Source organism: Mytilus galloprovincialis, chromosome 2 (genome assembly GCF_965363235.1).
Source record: "Mytilus galloprovincialis chromosome 2, xbMytGall1.hap1.1, whole genome shotgun sequence".
In the NCBI taxonomy this organism is placed as follows: Eukaryota; Metazoa; Mollusca; class Bivalvia; order Mytilida; family Mytilidae; genus Mytilus; species Mytilus galloprovincialis.
Window position 1 is genome coordinate 25,095,245 of NC_134839.1, and position 22,809 is coordinate 25,118,053.

General features: G+C 30.9%; 1 protein-coding gene across 1 annotated transcript in view; it reads right to left on the reverse strand.

Moving 5' to 3' along the window:
• Positions 1–4,268: 4,268 nt before the first annotated feature.
• Positions 4,269–22,809, reverse strand: part of LOC143063218 (cullin-1-like) — a 30,917-nt gene continuing 12,376 nt past the window's right edge. The window contains exons 11-20 of the mRNA XM_076235222.1: positions 22,665–22,713; positions 21,327–21,458; positions 19,866–19,992; positions 19,539–19,615; positions 18,515–18,646; positions 14,019–14,111; positions 13,406–13,521; positions 12,460–12,565; positions 11,174–11,287; positions 4,269–7,779 (exon numbers count right to left, since the gene is read on the reverse strand). Coding sequence (XP_076091337.1) covers positions 7,699–7,779; positions 11,174–11,287; positions 12,460–12,565; positions 13,406–13,521; positions 14,019–14,111; positions 18,515–18,646; positions 19,539–19,615; positions 19,866–19,992; positions 21,327–21,458; positions 22,665–22,713 — 1,027 coding nt within the window. The 3' untranslated portion in view covers positions 4,269–7,698. The remainder of the gene's footprint in view (positions 7,780–11,173; positions 11,288–12,459; positions 12,566–13,405; positions 13,522–14,018; positions 14,112–18,514; positions 18,647–19,538; positions 19,616–19,865; positions 19,993–21,326; positions 21,459–22,664; positions 22,714–22,809) is intronic.

A 22,809-nucleotide genomic window follows, 5' to 3' on the forward strand; every position in this document is an offset into this window, starting at 1 on the left:
AGAAGATGTGGGTGATTGCAAATGAGACAAAATGACACAGAAATTAAGGGCTTACGATACAGTTTTGAACCTGTATTTACAAGTTGATGAAAATTTGCATATACGTGTAGGCTATTTTTTACCTGATTATATCAAATAAGTAATAAAAAATATACCTTCATGTGCTTCTTTTTGAGTAAAATGAGGTCGAAATTTTGTATATTTGCTCAAAATTCAGATTTGTGTCCGTATTTTCTTTTTGAAAAGAAAGACATAACTTTTTTGTTTTAAAAGATAAAACACAAATGTTTTTTTGTTAAAGAATCGGTAATTTCTGTATTTTATAAGTATCATTAAAAATTATGCAATTTTTATTCAGAAATAACTCATATTTATCAAATGTTCATGAATAGAGGAACAAACGTCATTTTTTGCTGCATGTTTAGCAAAATTAAAAAAATTCCTCTATTTACAGTTTTATAAAATTTGGGTCACATAATCTCCTTGCAAAATGAAACAAATTGCCGTTTTAAAAAATAGGGGTCCATGCACTCGTTTTCAAATTAAATCAGTTTGAATGATAAAAATCAGTCGAAAAATGCATCTTTTCCCGATATGTCATAGTTTGACGTCGCGAAAATAACATTTTACGTTAGCAACGTCATTATCTCCCCTGTAACTGTATCGTATGCCCTTAACAACAATAGGCAGTCCATTTTATTTGGTGTGTTGTATTAGCATTGGTTGACCGACTTTGTCTCCTTTCTTTTTGACATTTTTACATAGTTGATGAGTTCGTTGGGTCAAACCAATAGTACATTGATTTGGTAATGCACTGATTTATGGCCCTGACGTGTATTACCTCATTTAATTTACCTGTACATTAAACTCAGATATTACCTGAATACTGTAATTTCAGCAAATATTGTGAATTCTGTTAAGCTGTTTACAGATATATCTATACCATATCCAAAATGCAAGATCTTATTATTGCGATACTCTGTCACATTACTTGGAAAATAAAAATCTCACAAAAATTTCTGAATTTACAGTATGGGATCATTGTCAATACTGAATCTTGAGTGATTCTTAATTCAATCTTGAGAAGGGTGAAGTTGCAGAAAAATAGTGTTGATTGATTCAAAATAAATGTTGCAATAGTCTTACCATTGTGAAAGGGCATTTTGTATAAATTGGGCAACTTTTATGACCATCACACAAAACCATAGTATTATTGACTGGCTAAATTTTTTGACTAAAAAAATGGTGTGGTCATTTGCCATATTGGTTGCTAACTTGGTTGTATAAGTGACACTGTAATGGCTTCTTTTAAATTCTTCACTTGGAATTAAATTGATAAGCCCTGTACAAACCCTTCTACATATAAATTTGTCTTGGACAATCATACCACATTTCCTTATCTTTAACCCTTTCATGCCGAATGCATCCTTTTGGCACACCAGCGCGCATGCAGAATGTATCCTTTTGGCACACTGGTGTAGATGCCGAATGTATCCTTAAGGATACATAGATTTCTATTTTTAGACGGTCACAGTGCAAACAGTAAAAATAACGTTTAAACATGTTTCTTGGCCCCGTTGCTCCATGGATGTTATGATAAACACCAAATGCATTCGATGTCAATCCAAAGCAGATTTTTATTAATTTATTTCAGAAATTGACAGTTGCATCAATCTTATTTATTACACCGAGGAAATCAGAAAACTAATATTGATTGAATGTTGCTTGCTTAACTTCGTAGACGAGTACCAGTAAGAAATTTCAATATGAGAACCAGAATGTGCTTTGATTGCCATTGCTACAAACTACCCTCTTACATCAAATGATAAGAAAGCTAACACTAGGACTTTGAATATTTTTTTCAACCTACTGCTTCAATATTTTTTGGCAAATTTCACACAATTTGTCCAAAAACAGAGGCTCCCAGGTGCCTGTAATCACTAACCAGTTACCTGGTTTACAGTAGACCAAACTGAATTTTGAATTTACACATGATAGACAAACTTCTAACTGAAACAGGTGGAAAATTTTACAAATGATAATACAACTCAATAGTTCTTGTCCTTTCAAGTTTAATCAAAACCCTTCATGTATTTCAGTTTTATGTTAAGGGGTGGCCCTCTTGGTTGCCATGTAGAGTCATGGGGCATACTTTCAAAGATGACCACCCAGAATCTTCTAGGTTCTAATTTGCCAAATAATTTTTTTCGCTGAATTTTCAATCATTCGTAGAATCTAACATTGTCCATTTTTAATTCAAATATTACTGGAATACTAAAATTACAAAATAACCACCCTACAACAGTGCTTGCAAATAAAAAGTCACAGTGACTCATCAGCAATTTATTTCCAAACCAAGAAGTGTATATACTAGAAATTTACCTTGGTGCACTAAATCATTGGTAAACTCTCAAAGATTTCTGTGGATATCCAAATAAATGGGGAACATGTCATTGGGACACAGATGATGCCTTCACTTGCATATAAGTTTTAAAGGGACATCGTAAAATGTAAAAGTGAAGCAAGCCAAATTCAAACTTTATCTTAGTTTTGTGGTAATAAGAAGTTTGAGCATCGTTTACAAGATTTACAACATTTGGTTGAGGCAAACAAAAGTATGAGAATTGAAACGAAAAATTCAGAAAGGTTTTCCATTTGTAAAGGGACATAACTCTAGAAAGGTATAAGTGATGCCAACAAAAATTCAAAATTTATCTGTGATTCGAGGTAATATGCATTGTGAATAAGTTTCCTAACATTTCGTTGAGGCAAACAAAAGTAAGAGAATGGAAACCATATAGGATGTAAAGACTAATGAGGGTAAAACTTCAGGACCACTTCGCTATGGAGTGTTGCATAAAAATATTCATATTGCTTCAAATTTTCTCCCCAAGTGAGGTTGTTGACTTGTCTTTATTGCAAGAAGAAAGATAGTATGGAACAAAACCATCAAATTGTTTCAGATTTTGCCAAAAACATGAGACCAAAAATTAACTAACAACATTTTTCTATGCATTTGCTTTCATTTTCCATGTCTGAACAAGAGGTTTCTTAAGAGCCTGAATTGTTCAACCATTGAAAATATATCTTTTTCACAATCAATCCATACACCAAATATAAATCCACCATTGCTTATAGTATCTAGGAAACAGACCAAGCCACAAAAACTTGAACAATGAACCATGAAAATGAGGTCATGGTCAAGAGGAAACATGCAAGTTGGAAATGTACATCTATACACCTAATATAGTTGATCTATTGCTTAAACTATCTAAAACATGGACTTCGCCACAAAACCTTAAACTTGGTCACTGATCCATGAAACCCTGTCTGATGGACGTCACATAGACCTTGCAAGGATCCCATTAAAGCCATTTACCAAACATGGTTATTCCATTTCCAAATATAAATGATTATCTCACAGGAAAGCAGTCGCTTCACAATGATTAACTGTTATCACAGAGATATGTAATTTTGATAATGCAAATGTTGAAATTAAATTGGCAATACTTAACAAGTTAGGCTAATATTCAAAGTCAATGAACCATGACTGAGGTATATGGCTAAACCATCTCCATGTAAATGAGATGTTTCAATGCTAATACAACTGCATACTAATTAACTTGTAAACAGAACTATGATAAAGTCAATGAACCATGAAGAAGGGGTTGACGTATAAAATCTCCATGGAAACAATACTTACAAATGCCAATTAATTAGCATACCAAATATCATTGACTTAATATAAGCAGTTGATCTTAAACTGATCTAATCACAAACTAATACATGTAAACTAAGCAAGTTTCAAAGTCGATAGACCATGACTGAGGGGACAGGGTCAAACATTATCCATTGAAATGAGATTTGCTCATGCTTATTACAACTGAATAACAATTAACATTGGCCTACCACTAATGGTTCCCATTGCACTGACCTTATCACAAACTACACCAAATATATTTGACCTACAACTTGTGGTTCACCACTAACTAGACCTAATCATAAACTAATACATTGTTGACGCGGTGCTGCCAGAAACAGCATACCTATGTCTTGCTTTTTGACTCTGTCAAGCGAGACAAAAATGAGGTCAAGGACAAAGGACATATAACAAACAAAAACTTTGTAAAATATTATGAAGCATCATGGTCTTCTGAAATACATGTATAAAGCTTTACACAAATAGTTTCACAGCTGCCAGTGGGTTACCATTATGTACCGCATTATGTGATGTTCGTGGCAGGCAAGACAAAATAAGAAGAATGAAATCAGCAATATGTCATTTTTTTTATTCAGATGAAAAAGAACAGATTAATAAATTATATCAATTATTGGTGCAAGAGATTCTTGGTAATTGCTTTTATTTTGTACAGCCAGTCTGAATTAACCATGAAAATATTTGTGACCAAACTAGTGTGGTTCATACAGCACAGCTGTAATCTGTTACATTTCTAAACAAGGGAAAAGAAATTATTGTCAAAGTAAACTAGGTATGTAACTATCAATCTATTTTAAATATTATTGTGTGTAAAATATATATAGTGTTGCATTTCACTTTATTTTGCAGGGGGGATAGTATAACCTTATTTTATGAGCATGTGGGGCAAGGATGGTTGATTGATTCTTGTTTGCTGTAAATCCAATGGAAATTATTTTATGCATATTCAGAATGAGTATATATCAACAAGGAATATAATAGGTTGGAAACTTAAAATGTCAACAGAACTGAGAATATGTATGAAAGGGGCCCAAAAGTCTTTAGTCTTATGTTATGATGAACCAAACATTATCGGTATTCCTTGAAATGGGATCTTTTAGTTCTCATTTAAATGTATAGTTTTTGCTCTTGAAAGTTCAGGTAAAACAACTGAAAATCAACAAACAAAAAAAAAGAAATTTATCAAATATACCTTGAAAAAAAATGTTGAATTTAGAATAACTTTTTTTTTTATAAATATTATCATATCATCTACCTCACACACAATTTTTCTGACTGATGAGTCTTATCAGTTTTTTAATTCTTACATCTTAATGTTTGGTGCTTGATGGAAAAACAGCTTTGGTTTTACCTTGTCCAGGATATCAAGACTTCTGACATTGAGGCAAAGAGGCTATGGGACCATGAAGGTAAGTTTCGAAGAACAAAAAAAGTCAATTACAACACTATCTATAATAAAAAACCAATATGTTGTTAAAACAAATAACATCATGTTCGATATCAACAGCTGTAGTATTTATTTTTCTTTTCTAAATTCCATGAAAACAGGAACATGATATGAAAGACAAAAGTATTTGAAGATAATTTTTTAAAAACACAGAATACTCAATGAGAATATAAAATTTGAGAATATTCAACAAACAAAAACAATTGTCTGAAACAAGATAGAATTGCCTAGCGATTGGGCAACACTGTAATATTTGTCTGAAACAAGATAGAATTGCCTAGCGATTGGGCAACACTGTAATATTTGGCAATTAAATATATGTACATTGTAAAATAGATTTTCAACTTATTCTACAACGAAAAAAAGTCATAACAGTAATTTGAAAATACTAAATGTTGAGCTGTGTCTAGCACAGCATGATATGACAACACTATGTATGGATCAACAAAGCAGAGCTAAGACTCTGACATGGTTATACTACTGATATCAAAGTTGATCTAAAGAACTTTTCAAAACAGAGAACCTATGCAGCGTTTATTGGATTTGTTTAAATTTTGAAATGGGTCCTTTCTGACTCTCAATATCAAGAAAATGGTATGGGATGTTGTTCTGTTGAAATTTGTTTTTTCTAATTTAGTGAAAACATCTATTCTGTATTGAAAAGAATACATTATTTTTTATTTTCTATAAAGGGTTTGGTTTAAATCTTAGTTTACTTTCATTTCCAGTACTGATCAATGAGAACACATTACTCCACGAAATGATTTAATCAAATGGACGATATGATGGTACAATAAAAGAACCTGAAGTTTTGCAATCATATTGAAATCTGGTATTTGTAATTTAATTAACATAAACACATAAAAAATTGTACAGTTAAGTTAAACTTTATTAATTTTAAAAAATTTGATATGTTCTATAATCCAAAGATGTTTTAGGAATTCAAATATAACTATTTAATTTTGAAAATTGGTTTTGATTACCACAAACTAAAAGTAAATATGGGTTGTTTTTTAACACACAAATTAACATTTAGTCATATCTGAGGTATTGTTAAATTTAATAGTAGTAATATATATATTTAGATCATAAACTTTTTGCATAACAAAAAAAGGATTCTTAAAAACAGAAATGACATCACAGTTACACTCAAATACTATTCTTTTTCTCAACTGCAAAAATGCAGTACATACACTTTCATCGACATACACACAACTTAATTTGGCTAATTCTTATGTTATCCTAAAATGAAAGAAAAAAAGGTGAAATGATGAATTTTTACAAGTCAAACACTTACGGAATCAAGTTTATATAATGCAGTTAATGTTTAATTTGAAAATCTTATGTTTCAAATCAGAGGAGCAATCTAAGCTCTTCATTTGTTGAAAAAGCAAACTAATTAAGCACACAACAAGCACTTTTTGGTTTTTCTTCAGTGTTATACAAGCAGTATATGTGTACAAACTGCTTGCACTACCATCTTAAAGATATAAAAACCATAAATAAATAAAACAAATTAAAAATGTACATTGCACAACTTAGGATAAACAGCAAAATTAATACAAAATGCTGTTTTGATGTGGTAAACAAAATATACAAAAAAATAATTAGGACTAAAGAAAAGTAAAACTCCCACATCCCCAAATCTTTTTAATCAGGTTTTTTTCTTAATTAATAATGAAATTGCATCCAAGTGAAACCTTCAAATTTGAAAAATAAATCCAAAATTCTGAACTGATTGATGAAAGTTTCTGTTTTGGTATCTGGTACATAAAATGTATGATATTTGACAGCGAAAACTTGTAAACAGAAACCCAAGCAGTCGTCTCAAAGGTATAACTGTTGGACATTTTAAATGATGTGATGAAAACTGGAAAAACACTCCTTTTAACATGGAAATCTGTAATTGCTAAACAAAAAAATAATCTTTTTTAATATTTTAAAAGAACAAAATATCTGACAGAAAAATAGCAATGCAGCAGCTATTTATAGGACAATTGGATGACATCAATTTTTTCAATGTAAATAAATAACAGTTCATTGACTTGATTTTGCCTTACCAGGAATCTAATGCCAGTTTTTTCACTAGAATATCTTTGTTATTTTATCCTATTAGTATTACACACCTTTTGTAAGTTTGTTATTTCACTTATATAGCCCTAGTATAGAATATATAGGTAAAAGATATACAACGGGAAAGAGTTATACATCGTTGGCACAAACATGACAGTTTAGTACAAAGTATGTTCAATATCTAATTCAAGAACGTTCAATAAAATAGAGAGAAAAAACTAACAGTCCAGCAAAAAGTAATTGTATCTGAGGGCGTAACAAACTAAACTGTTGAACTCTAGTAGAAATCTTGTCTGCATTCACAACTGACAAACATTCTGCAAATTCATCATTTCCTCAATTCCTCTTATCAAAACAAAAACAAAATTCAGTTATCTCCCTTTCATACTTTGATGAATTCACTCCCTTGTCATTGGCAGACATTTTAAGGTGAATTTACAAAACAGCAGTGAGTTTAAATTTATGCTAAGTAACTGTATGTATCCTTCTGTCCTTCAACACGTTCTAGATATTCCTTCTCTATCAAAATGTCTATACATTTCTGAAAGAGAAAAATAAACAAAATATTATTCTAAAAGTTTTGTAAACAGTTCAGTGAAGTTAATATGATTTCCCATCCCTTCTCATTTTTATTAGCTCACCTGGCCCGAAGGGCAAAGTGAGCTTTTCTCATCACTTGGCGTCCGGCGTCCGTCGTCCGTCGTCGTCGTCCGTCGTTAACTTTTACAAAAATCTTCTCCTCTGAAACTACTGGACCAAATTAAACCAAACTTGGCCACAATCATTATTGGGGTATCTTATTTAAAAATTGTGTCCGGTGACCCGCCCAACCAACCAAGATGGCCGCCATGGCTAAAAATAGAACATAGGGGTAAAATGCAGTTTTTGGCTTATAACTCAAAAACCAAAGCATTTAGAGCAAATCTGACATGGGGTAAAATTGTTTATCAGGTCAAGATCTATCTGCCCTGAAATTTTCAGATGAATCGGACAACCTGTTGATAGGTTGCTGCCCCTGAATTGGTAATTTTGAGAAAATTTTACTGTTTTTGGTTATTATCTTGAATATTATTATAGATAGAGATAAACTGTGAACAGCAAAAATGTTCAACAAAGTAAGATCTACAAATAAGTCAACATGACCAAAATGGTCTGTTGACCCCTTTAGAAGTTATTGCCCTTTATAGTCAATTTTTAACCATTTTTCGTAAATCTTAATTATCTTTTACAAAAATCTTCTCCTCTGAAACTACTGGACCAAATTAAACCAAACTTGGCCACAATCATCATTGGGGTATCTAGTTTAAAAATTGTGTTTGGTGATCCGGCCAACCAACCAAGATGGCCGCCATGGCTAAAAATAGAACATAGGGGTAAAACGCAGTTTTTGGCTTATCACTCAAAAACCGAAGCATTTAGAGCAAATCTGACATGTAGTAAAATTGTTTATCAGGTCAAGATCTATCTGCCCTGAAATTTTAAGATGAATTGGACAACTCGTTGATAGGTTGCTGCCCCTGATTGGTAATTTTAAGGAAATTTTGCTGTTTTTGGTTATTATCTTGAATATTATTATAGATAGAGATAAACTGTAAACAGCAAAAATGTTCAGCTAAGTAAGATCTACAAATAAGTCAACATGACCAAAATGGTCTGTTGACCCCTTTAGGAGTTATTGCCCTTTATAGTCAATTTTTAACCATTTTTCGTAAATCTTAGTTATCTTTTACAAAATCTTCTCCTCTGAAACTACTGGACCAAATTAAACCAAACTTGGCCACAATCATCATTGGGGTATCTAGTTTAAAAATTGTGTCCGGTGACCCGGCCAACCAATCAAGATGGCCGCCATGGCTAAAAATAGAACATAGGGGTAAAATGCAGTTTTTGGCTTATCACTCAAAAACTAAAACATTTAGAGCAAATCTGACATGTGGTAATATTAGTTATCTTGGTGTAATCAGGGGTGTACAGAATTTTACACCGTTGTTGAAAATTCATACACCCTGAGGCGCAGCCGAATGGGTGTATGAATTTTCAACAACGGTGTAAAATTCTGTACACCCCTGATTACACCAAGATAACGAATTTATTTCTTATGAACATTTCCTTAACTCATTTTGAAACCAGGATGTAAAATTGAAAAAATGGTAATGAAAAATTTACAGTGTAACGTTTTTTTCAATGTCTATGTTGCTGCGCATTGTAAAATACTTTTTACTTAATTTTTGGAAAAAATCAGAAAAATTTTGTGTTCTTTGAGTTTTCCGGAAAAAAATTTTTTTTAAATATTTTTTATTTAAAATTTTTTTTTTTTTTTTTTTTTTTTATTTTAAAAAAATTTTTTTTCTTGGCAAAAAAAAATAAAAAATTCCGAAATTTTTGGCAAAATTTTATTTATCCCGGGGTGAACCAGGGTGGGGTGTTATTTACACCGGGGTAATTAACCAATCAGATTGCAGTATTTTTGCTGCATAAGAAATAAAATTGCTTATCAGGTCAAGATCTATCTGCAACAACAAAAGAAAGAGAGTTTTTAACGACCTCAGCTGGCTATACAACCCTTGCACAATCAACTGAATTTTGCAGAAATCATTAATAGGATAGATTGCCCTTATATGATAATTTTTTATTACCTTTTTGGTTTTTTTGGCAAAGTGGGGGGGGGGGGTTGCGCAACAACAAAACTACTTCACAACTTTCTCATTACTTTGCATTTCTTGTTAGATAAATTTTACAAAAATTCTCCCCTGAAACAACTGTTGAATTTAAACAAACTTGGTTTAAATCACCACTAGGATATCCAGGGACCACTGTGTATGATGACCGTGCCTGCCCACATGGCTGAAATAAAACATAGGTTTCAAATGCACTTTTTAGTATCTAAACGACAGTACAACAGTTGCGTTTATCATGCAACAATTGTAAATAAAAATATCAGGTGAGCGACACAGGGTCCTTGGACCCTCTAGTTTATTAATCAAGTGGTTGTCTTGACAATATATGTGATCATTACATCAGACTTTTTAACAGGAACCTGTTGTTTAGTGGTTGTGGTTTGTTGATGTGGCTCATAAGTTTTTCTCATGTTTTATATAGATTTGTTTGTTTGTTTTCCTTTTTGTTGAAAAAGTGAGACTACACAATCCTACATTCCGTCGTCGGCATCGTCGACAGTGTCTACAAATATTCACTCTGTGGTTAGTTTTTGAAATTTTAATAACTTTCATAAACTATACTGGATTTCTACCAAAATTGGACAGAAGCTTGTTTATGATCATAAGATAGTATCAAGAAGAAAATTTTGTGAAAATTAATTTCCACTTTTCCGTATTTCACTTATAAATGGACTTAGTTTTTTTGCCAGAAACAAAACATTAACTCTTTGGTTTAAGTTTTTAAATTTTTTATAATGTTCTTAAACTATCCTGGATTTCTACCAAACTTGGACAAAAGATTGCTTTGTATCATAAGATATTATTCAGAAGTAAATTTTGAAAAAAAAAATTCCACTTTTTCGGTATTTTACTTATAAATGGACTTTTTATAAAACATTTATTAGACTCATAAACTATCCTGGATTTTTACCAAACTTCTTGCAATCTTATTGATGTTTTTCCTCATTTTTGTTGAGTCTGCGATTAACAGCTAAAGTAGGCGAGACACTGGGTTCCGTGGAACCCTTACAAATCTTTGAATTGTTTAATACTTGTTAATTTGGGGCCCTTTATAGTTTGGTGTTCAGTGTGCGCCAAGCAAAGTCTCCATGTTAAAGGCCCTACTTATAATTGTTTAATTTTTACACATTGAGTTTTACATACATCTTGTTGACTCATAGAATTCTTTGCTACAAAAACTTGTACCCCATGTACTGCTACCCCATGTACTGCTTGGCCAAAAATCTCACACAAAACTTTAAAAAAAAAATGAAGTACCTTAATCACAGGAACTCTTGGTTTAAATCTAGATGATAGCTGGTTCAAAACTTCTCCTAAAAGTTGTTGATGTTTTGATGTCTTTCTCATTTTCATTATACGTACTATGGCTGCCTAAAAACATACAAGAAATGAATACATCAATATTTTATTATTTTTCTCCATTGATTTTACATAAAGCATTTTAATCAAAACTTATAGAAGTTAGATTTACTCAAGTTCAAATTTAGATTTTTTTAAAGGTCCTTTTTGTTGAAAAGCTCTTCAACTGATTTGGTTCTTATTCATCCTTGGCATTCAAATACTAAGGCCTTGAGCATTGCTAATTGAAGGAAATTCTGAAAAGCACTTTGGACGCACACAATTTGTTAAATGTTGTTTTTTTTTCATCCTGTAGAGTTTTGATGTTAATAATAATGTCTTGTATTGCAGGTTTGTATATTTATCAAGTGAAACCATTGAGCCCACAGCATCACTATTGTACATAGACGTCCTACTCAACTGTAATTTGTGAAGGAGTGTTTCATATTCTATCATGTAAAGCTTTAACAGTATTTTCAACACTATGTTGTATAACACTTTTATTGTTAGGATAATATAACTATTATTTTCAGTAGAAGATTACTCATCATAAGTAAATGTTTACAATTTAGCGTTAGGATAAATTAACTTTTATTTTGAAGGAGGAGCACTCACTATATGGTAGAAGATTTGCTGTTTATACAGTTGCAAGTTTGCAATGGAGTTTCCAAAAAAAAATACCTATATTAGAAATATTTTTTTCATTTTTCATTTTATGTTTTTTCTAGGGAAAAATTGGATGGCAAAATAATAAGTTGAAAGGAGAATAAGCCTGATGTCCTACAATCAGTGTGCCTTCCACTTATATGCCACAGTTTATTCTAATGCAACAACGTGTGTAACCTTTATTTTGATTGGATAACGTCACATTCTTACATAGCATCAATTTACAATTGATGCTATGGGACATACGCACAAGCCCAGACGGCATATGACAGATTTTAAATTCATGTTTTAATGTTTTTTTCTGTCAGTTTCATTAGAATGGAGATAACAATATTGTATTTTAAGCTCCGACGGCATCAATTTGGGATTTGATGGTCGCAAATACCCGTTTACTATCTCCGCTAACGCATCGCCAGTAAACTTAATTTGTAACCATCAAATCCCTAATTAATGCCGTCGGAGCTTAAAATACAATACAGTTATCTCCTAAATAACATGCTCCCATTTTAGGTATATTCTATTTCATTATATATATGTACCTGAATTAGAAGTTTTCGATCTTCTTCAATGTGTTTGTGTGTAGCTTCCTGTTCTATTTTCACCTCTTGTTTCATTGGAACGTTTATATTTACACGTAACTTTTTACTGAAAATATATATTATCATATCCAATTATTGTTTCTTCATTAATATATCATATCATTACAGCATCTATGCTGGTATTCACCGTTTTGAACAAAGATCACAGATTCTCATATACCAGATTTAAAAAAAAAATCTATACAAATATGTCACAAGACTACTGTAGCTTATGTCTTCCTTATCATACAGATAGATAAAAACATTTTCTTTGGACATTATATCAAGATCAAATTTTATCAACAAAAAAAGTAAACTCACGATTAGTTCATCCTGTAACTCCAAAATGACTGTTAGTAAAGAGTCAAGACTAACCAAAGGGACACACAGATCAAATAAACATAATACCCCTAGATGTGACATAAATAGTTAACTCAAGATTTGTTCATCCTGTAACTCCAAAATGACTGTTAGTAAAGAGTTAAGACTAACCAAACGGACACACAGATCGAATAAACATAATGCCCCTAGATGTGACATAAATAGTTAACTCAAGATTTGTTCATCCTGTAACTCCAAAATGACTGTTAGTAAAGAGTTAAGACTAACCAAACGGACACACAGATCGAATAAACATAATGCCCCTAGATGTGACATAAATAGTTAACTCAAGATTTGTTCATCCTGTTAATCCATAATGACTAACAGTCAAGAAAAACTAAACATAACATCCTAATTGCAGTTCAGAAAGTACATACTGAAATTTTTAAAAGATTAAGTGATGGAAGCTTGAGATAATCACCATAAATTTTGCTAACGCTAAGAATGAGACATAAAGAATATTGAGTAAAAATTTAAAAACAAAGGTTGATCATTTTGTGAGTTTTATTTGTTTGTCAAGACTTACTTTTTGTATCCAAAGAAAAGAGACAGTTGTGACATAGGGACAAGTTCATTTTCATCATCGTCTGTAACTAGTAACTTAGATTTGAGCAGTATCTGGAGAACTTGCTGTAACATATCCTAAAACAAAACATATACTAATATTATATCAAGCTATGAGTGTAAAAGTAACAGTACATTTCAGCCTTAGAATTGAACAATATCTGGAGAACTTGCTGTAACATATCCTAAAACAGAACATATACTAATATTAAATCAAGCTATGAATGTAAAAGTTACAGTACATTTCAGTCTTAGAATTGAACAGTATCTGAAACTTGAAGTGGTATTCTCTTAATTCAAAATAAGTGATTTAAATTGTCTGGTATCTAGAAAGATTCAAATATACATCAAAACAGAAATATTCATAAATAAAGAATATGGAATATCTGTGGGACATGCAATACAACATTAATACAAAAGAACCTTAATACTGAGCAATATTTATAGATCTGCACAGAGTAAAAAGAAAATAGTGACATTCTTATTTCATAATTACTTTTTGTTTGGTTGCAGTTTCAATTCATTTTGATATCAATTCTGTTCTATCTATATCCAAGTATTGCACATATACTTACCAATTTGATTTGTGTACTATCCAGTAATTGTTGAACTGTTAAACTATTTTCTAAATTAAACTGTAAAAGGACGGCAATTTGAAATGTGGAGGCCTGAAAAGTATTTAAGAAAACGTATATCAAATCAATAAAAATTTAAACCAATAAAATAATAGCTTTTATAAAATTGCACTCCAGTAATTATGTTCTAATAAAACCTTAAGGTACCTGGTACTACCAGTCTTGTATTACTACTCCAGTTTCCAGTGCATGTCATAAAATGGAGGGAAACAAAATAGTCCATTTTTTTCTGATTTTTTTTCTGGACTAATTTTTTCTGTTTGATTAAAAGTTTATGCTGAATTGAAACATATATATAAATCTAAATAAAATCTTGCATCTTTTTTGGGATATCAATCCAGGAAAGTGTAAGTATATCATGTTTACTGGAAGTGGTGTGGCCTAGTAAAAACAGCAAACAGATAGTAGAAAAAAATAGTTTGGACTTCAGAGTTACGTTACTTTTTATTCTTCGTGGCATGACCCACTTTTCTTTTGATTAAATTTCAATTTAACATTTCACATAAGTACATACATGATATGAACATGAATTTATTTTTCTATGTAGCATTTTTTATTTTTTTATTTTCAAAGATCAGCTGTTTTGCATGTTAGCCTATAGAGCAGTCAATTACAACCTGCATAGGGTATTTTTTTCCTATGTTCACTTAAAGGCAGTAGCGCATGTGGACTTATGTGTGCCCAAATTCTGGTAGTATTACATACATGTCACAGTGTTCTCCCCAGGCCGTTTTAGCGTCGCGGTACCGCGACGCTATATTTTCTTCCCACGACGCTATAATAATTTCCACAACGCTATAATCATTTTGAGAATGTCATTTTTCTCGTTTCTAAATGGCAAAGCCATTTTTCTCGTTTCTAAATGGCAAAGCCATGTCCTAAATTTTGAAGTTTCATCTAATTACCGCTTATGATCATAAAAATATTCCTTCAAGTTGGACAATAAACAATTAAGGTAGATGGGGTGTCTAAATTATAATCCATAGAATCTTTTAATAATTTGCCAAAATGTAGTTCATATCCTGCTTGTTTAAAAACATTAATAAAAAGAATGGGTCACCGGACTAATTTTCACACTACAGGTTGTGCAAAATTGTCAGGATAATGCATGGAAAACCCATTTTTCCGCCATAAAACGCAAACCACACCATAGATTTTTGAGATAAAATATGAGAAGATAGCTCCAATATTATGCTTTCAGATAAGAAAAAGAAAAAATGGGGTCACCGGACTCGTTTTCTTGCTACATGTAAAAATGGGTAAATTCCTAACACATTCTATTGTAAAAGTAACACTATCTGAATTATCTGCCCTTGCATTTGAGTTGCCTCCCCTTATTTGAGAAAGTTGGAAAAAAATGAATCAAACAAAAGAATTCTTATTTTTGTAAAATACAATCATAAATATGATCAAACATGGCATTTTCTATATTATAATGAAAATTCTTACACATGAATTACCTACTACTATAAAAATTTGCACATTTCATCAAAGATCTAGACCTTGTTTTCTAGTATTTCAAAATCCAAGATGGAGGAAGACACCCTATCTACCTTAAGAGTGATCAAATAGGTGTTAATTGCCCTTTGGGAGATAACTGTTTGGATAGGAATACCCCAAGCTGTCACTTGTGACATGATTAACACCATGTGGTCTGTAAAATATTACAGTAGTATTACTTTCTTTCTCTTCCTATCACATTTTGTAAATCGCAAGTGAAAAGTTTGATTATGAGCTAAATAAGTTTTGGTCTTTCTTGAGAAAGTGATCATAATTGGCTTTAGTTTATGTTTCATCCATTTAATGCATTAAAAACGCCATATTCATTCCAAATCTCTTGTCAAACATTGTTTATTTTCATATTTTTTATTGCTTTCGGCAGTCATTTAATCAGTGTTCTCCCCAGAAATTTTGGATAGCATCACATTTTGCGTAAATAAAAATAACTGTATTTTTTTTAATTTCGTTTGTCGCGTCGCTTTGATGCTCTATTTCTTTAATATGTTTTAGTTTATATTGTTCAATTCATAACTGAGAATACAATTAAACTATAACCACAAAAACAGTTGTTTCAGTTTATGTTTTCTTTATTCATTTATAGTTACAGAATTATTTTTTTCCTCTTGTGCCAAATAAAAATAAATATGTGGTTTCAATTACCCAACAATAAGTCAAATGAATGAATGAATGGTTCATTATAGATCAACCTGTATATATACAAAACTAAATATCTAGTACACAAAATTAACTATTTTTTATAGTATATCAAGTAAAGATAAAGTAGCAAAAGTAGCAAAAAAAATCAATTTAAAAACTTTTTTTTATCATGTTTATGAAATTCATTGTTTCATGGCACTTAATGAATTAGTTCCAGTTGTTTCTTATTTTTACATTAAAATGATATGTATTTTTAACAAAGTCATCTAACAAATAGTCTGTTAAAGCATAGTATTCTCTCTTGGTATATTTTTTCTGTCTACTGTCCATCTGTTGTCATTATCGTGAAAATGCGGATTTTTGTCATATCTGGTCCGTTTCCGATCCGTAGTTTACACAAAAATGTGCAATGGCGGCCGTAGAAAAATTTACGAAAATGAGTCCGAGAATAAACATTGTTTGACAAGAGATTGTGAATGAATAAGACGCTTTTAATGCATTAAATGAATTAAACATAAACTTAAGCCAATTATGATAACTTTTTAAAGAAGTATTAAACTTATTTTAGCTCTAAACCAAAATTCTCGCTCTCGTATTTAAATACCGGAAGAGAAAGAAAGTAATTTTTGGAGAGTTGCACAAATAAACGACCTTTTTTAAAAAAAATAAAAATTGTTTCAATCTTTGAAGTTTCATAATACAAAACGTAGATTTCGAATTGTTTTGTGATTGCATTTTTCCATGTCGAAATTGGTTATTGCAGACACGTGGTATTAGTCGTGTCTCAAGTGTCAGCTTGGGATATTCGCATCCAAACAGTTATCACCCTGAGGGCAATTAACACCTAGCTATTTAATCTCTTAATTGCCTTTAGTGTCCGACTTAAAGGGATTACAATTAAAGGTGATATAATTTTTATGATCATAATCGATAATAGATGAAAGTTCAAAATTGAGGACAAGTAAAATAATTATAGCGTCGCGGGAATTATTATAGCATCACGGTGAAAAAATATAGCGTCGCGGTACCGCGACGCTAAAACGGCCTGGGGAGAACACTGATTTAATATTTTAGTGTAAACTACTGGTTGGAACTGGACCAGATATGAAAAAAATCCGTATTTCACGATAATAACTACATTTGCACAAATGGCACAGTAGACAGAAAACAATGATACCTAAAGAGAAAACTAAGCATTAAAAGACTTTTTGTTAGATAACTTTGTTAAGAATATATATCATTTTGGTAAAAAGAAACAACTGGGACTGATTCATTGAATACCATGAACTAATATATTTCATAGACATGATAAAGATTTTTTTAACTGGGTAGGTAGGGTAACTGGCACCACACATATATATTTTTATTTGGCCCAAGAGGAAAAAAAAATCTGGAACTATAAATGAATATAGAAAACATAAATTAAGAATACTGTTATCATGGTTATAGTTTAATTGTATTCTCAGTCATGAATGATATTGACACAAAGGATAGGGTTGAAAAGAATATTTTATTCACCAAATAAGGACCTATAGCATACAAAAAAAATAATACATTTTGTAATAAACTATAACGCAAAATAAGGACCTATAGCATACAAAAAAAATAATACATTTTGTAATAAACTATAACGCATATATCATAATGGAAATAGAGCATTGCCACGACAAGACAAATTACATTGAAAACAATATATTTGTTTTACGCCAAATGTGATGCTATCCAAAATTTCTGGCGAGAACACTGCATGATTTTGAATTAAAATGAACATAGAATGATTTTTTCCTCTATGAAATCTTCTTCTTGTGATGAAAATTCTTGTTGCACATTTCATTGAAAATCAGTGAGACAGTTTCATACAAAAGTATTTTTTTTCTTTAGGACTATTAGTATTACTTTTATGGCTCAATTGTTGACATTTAGGTAGAATATGTATGAAATGAAGTTTTGGTGAAAAGATTTTCACAAAATGTGTACTTTTCACGAGTCTATGACTTCTTTTCCTGTCTGCAGCATTGCATGGTTACTTGAAAATTCCATATTTGGTTTAAAAATTTGTTTAATAAGGAGAATTTTTCTAACACTATCAATCATGGCAAGGACTTTAGTAATTAGTTGTGACAAATGATCACTATTCTTACCAAAAACACAAGTATTCATTTTGTTTTAACTTGAATTTTATTGAAAATTTTATATGCATTGGTGTGTCAAGTACAGTCTAAAAACCATCCCATAGTAGGCATAAATTAGTTTGATACAATATGAAATGTAAAACCCACCTGTAATGTATATCTATTTTTAAAACAATGTGTGACCAACTCTCCTTTAGACATATGATACAACCAATTTAATTTTCTACCACTGTGGCGGTTACTATAGAAACAGGTAAATCTTTGAAAACTTCTCTCCATCTGAAATTAACAACATACATTCAATTCACAGTTCATATAGATATTCAGAACCATTATTTTTTTTCCCTGTCATCTAGATGATGATGTGTTATATTTTTCCCTGTTATCTAAATGACGTTGTGTTAGTGGTCAGTGAAAAAACTGTGTGAATTAAGTTTTTTATCCCACATTGAACTTTTGATGTTGTCCCTAAGATTCTGTGTTGTATACTAGTGAAAATGTGTTGTCTTCAAATTATTACATGAAAACATTAAAAATCATTATACTTGAAATTATCAGATCAAAGTAAACATGCTTATACAGGTTAAACATCTATTTTTTGTCTAATTAATGCAGTGATTTCAGTAAACTTTATAATAGTTTTTGTTAAATTTGGAATTCTGCAGGTTTTAAGTCAGCAAATTTGTCTGAGAGCAGTAATCGTGGTTTGTATCCATTGGTTTTGAGAGGTTCTTACAGCATAATTTAAATTCATGCACTATTAACCTAGAACAATTCAGAACCTGGAAACATTAATGGTATCGATTATGTCAGGAGATCTAACACAGAAATTTTACCTGATGAAAATTATCTGTATTTTAAATTTCTACTGTAAATATGTTTAAACTATTCATTAATCAATATTAACAAGAATGCATCCCATATCTAGATAATTAGATCCCACATTATATAAATATTGGTAAACAGGAAGTGGATGTTCAAAAGTTTGTATCACTGTCAGCTGCTTACCACATCTGAAGTCATTCTGTTAAAAGTTTACAAGAAAAGTGTGATGAAAATATTGTTGGACAAATAACAAACATTCGAATAAACACCAACAAGATATCACTTTTATAGTGGGGGTATAATATTGTTCTCATTCAGTTGATTTTATTTCTTTCAAATATCTTACCTCTTGTGGCAGAGCGAATGTACAAGACTGTTGAAAAGGCCACGACCCTGAGCTTAGCACCTGTACGCTGAAATCAACTACAACAAAAAATATAAGCAATTTACAGAACAGGTTCAAGAAAAATCTTGTCAATTGTTATAGCAATAGTTGTATATTCAATTCTTTTATAGTGAAAATAAAAATTATATGTAGTCATTAGTGGGGTTTAAAAAAAAATTCCCCAACTCCCCACACATTTTCTCTTGAATTGCCCTAAGCATATAGTTACCATGCAGAAATGGACTGATGTTTATTTTTTTAACCTATGGTGCCTCAATGAAAACTTACTATCCAGCTGGTCTTCAGCAGGAGATTTTTTGAGATGTTCCCTGAATTGATCGTTAAGTTCTTTACTGACGCTGATGTCCTGAAACATTCTTTGAAGTTTGGATGTATACTCAAATCCACAGGCTTGCTATCAAAATAAAAACAAATCAAGTGTGAATTAAAACTTTAATGAAACCAATTAACATATGATTTAACAGGTTACACATGTATTGATTACCTTTTGCTCAACTCTTGCAAAAGTATAAATATAATAGTTAATTTACAAAAGGTTTTTAAAACACTTATTTTATAAAATGTACTGTGTTACTATGTGATTCTTAAATGTTTCAGTTTGGCTCTGTTCAGTAAAGATGATGATTATGGTTTGGTGTCTAACATTCAGTGGCAATTATTACACACAAATTAGATCAAGAACATATTTGTGCGATGATTTGGGGGCATTCTTTGTACTAAACAGTGACCTAGTGGTCCAACTACTGTATTATAAGCCTGTAAACACTGAGGTTGTGAGTTCCAATCCAGCAAAGAGAAGGTACACTCAACATCAACCTTCATTGACTAGGATTGTCAGTTTTCACACTGAAGGTCAGTGGTCTTTATTGGCTTCCTCTCCAAATAAAAACTGTCTGCCATGAAATAGCAGAATAGTGTTGAAAGTGGTGTTAAACATTAATCAATCGATCAATTGTACCTAACAGACAAGCTGAACCATATAGTTGAGATTTATTGAACAGATCTTTATTCAAACTGTATAACTGGATTGTCACTTGGAAAATCAACAAGTGACGGATTTGACAATCACTACATGTCAATTTTGGTTAATCTGTGTTGTTTGGTAGCTGTCCCATTGATGTTTATCCTGCTTTCTCTCATTCATCTTAAACACTCTTCACATCATATTTATGTAATACAATCTAAATCAACATACCATGTAAGATAGTATAAGTATATTTATTTTGCACTTGCCAAAAATTCAGCATTGTTATTATTTCTATTCTTCATAAAAATATACATTAATATGTATTAGGAAAGTAAAATTGTTTGTTTTGTATGAGTGTCGTAAACAACAAGTCTAAATGATAGCTATTACTCACGAATGATATCACTGGGGGGATAGTTGATAGGAATTAATGTAAAAAGGTATCACAAAGTAAAATATTCTAACAAGAACTTGATTCTAAATTTCAGGAAGTTTTAATCTGTTGTTATTGTGAAAAAATTCATGACTATGCAGTATTGGCTTTGCTCATTGTTGAAGGCCCTACGCTGACCTATAGTTGTTAATGTCTGTGTCATTTTGGTGTCTTGTGGACAGTTGTCTCATTGGCAATCATACCACATCTTTTTTTATATATGATGGAAAACAAATAAACCAGTTTTCCTCCTCCTTTCTGAACAGGGGTATAATATTACCTTTATTTTTGTTTTTCCCCTCCTTTCTGAACAGGGATATAATATTACCTTTAATTTTGAGATCATACTAGCTTCAGCATCATCACTTGCAGACATGTGTTGCACTAATCTCTTAGCCAACATTTTACTATAGAATTTCTGGAACACATCTTTATCTTCTATGTATTTAAACACTATCATCTACAAAAGACAGAGGATATTAAATATTTAAACACTATCATCTAGACAGAGGATATTAAATATTTAAACACTATCATCTAGACAGAGGATATTAAATATTTAAACACTATCATCTACACAGAGGATATTAAATATTTAAACACTATCATCTACAAAAGACAGAGGATATTAAATATTTAAACACTATCATCTAGAAAAGACAGAGGATGTTAAATATTTAAACACTATCATCTACAAAAGACAGAGGATATCAAATATTTAAACACTATCATCTACAAAAGACAGAGGATATTAAGGTGGTACCTAACACTACAGGGAGATAACTCTGTAATATCAGCTAAACGTTTTAATTACGTTGCCTTGTGAAGGCAATATAAAGCTTCACAATGATCAAAATTAGTGTTTGTCAAACTGCTATATAACCAGTGTAATTTTTCTGATAAAATGCTTGGTTCAAATTTTTATATTTTTTTATATTTTTGTAAAAGGGTCAAAGTAAATAATTTGCGAACATTTTATGAAAATTAAACAAGCCAAATGAATTTTAGTGAAAGTGTTGGGTACCACCTTAAATATATGTAAAGAAAATGTGAAAAGGGAACAAATATTTACTTGTGCCAATGTTTAACTGGTTGAAGTATAAAAAGAATAATGGACAAACATGTACAAGATATCTTTTGTTCTTAGCATGAACTTTATTATCATAATCCCATAATTAACATTGCAATTTTACTTTATATTTTATATATTGAAAGATATTTGAAAAGTATTTAACGTATAATACTACACTAAAAAAAAAAAATTAAAAATCAAGCTATCAGAACATAGAATGCATCAGAATTAGCAATAAATGTTTCCGACTTCTTTTTATCAATATATATTTGTAGATAACATATGAATTCAACTGGTAGACTGATTCCATACTAGTGTAATTATAAACAGGCTCAATTTTCAAGAGGATTATGAATAAATGATATGTTTTATAAATGAAGTTTATGTTTCGGGTGACTGTGAATGCACAAAATGATAAATAAACACTTAAGAGAATAGTTTCTCTTTCTTATCAATTACTTCTCAAATTCTGAATTTTTCTCATCATTATATTATACATGATATTCAGTCACTACTTTTCTCAAAAACAATAGATCCAAGTTTTCTTAAAGATAATTCTGTTGCGTTTATTGCATAATAAATTAAGTTTCATACCACTTGATTTAATGTATCTTCTAATTCAGCTTCCTCTGGGTTCTTGGAACTGTCAAAAATAAGTATTGTCAGTATCTGAACACTTCATTCATAGCAGCAAATAATGAAAAATATTTCATTTAAAATTACAACTAATTTATCAATT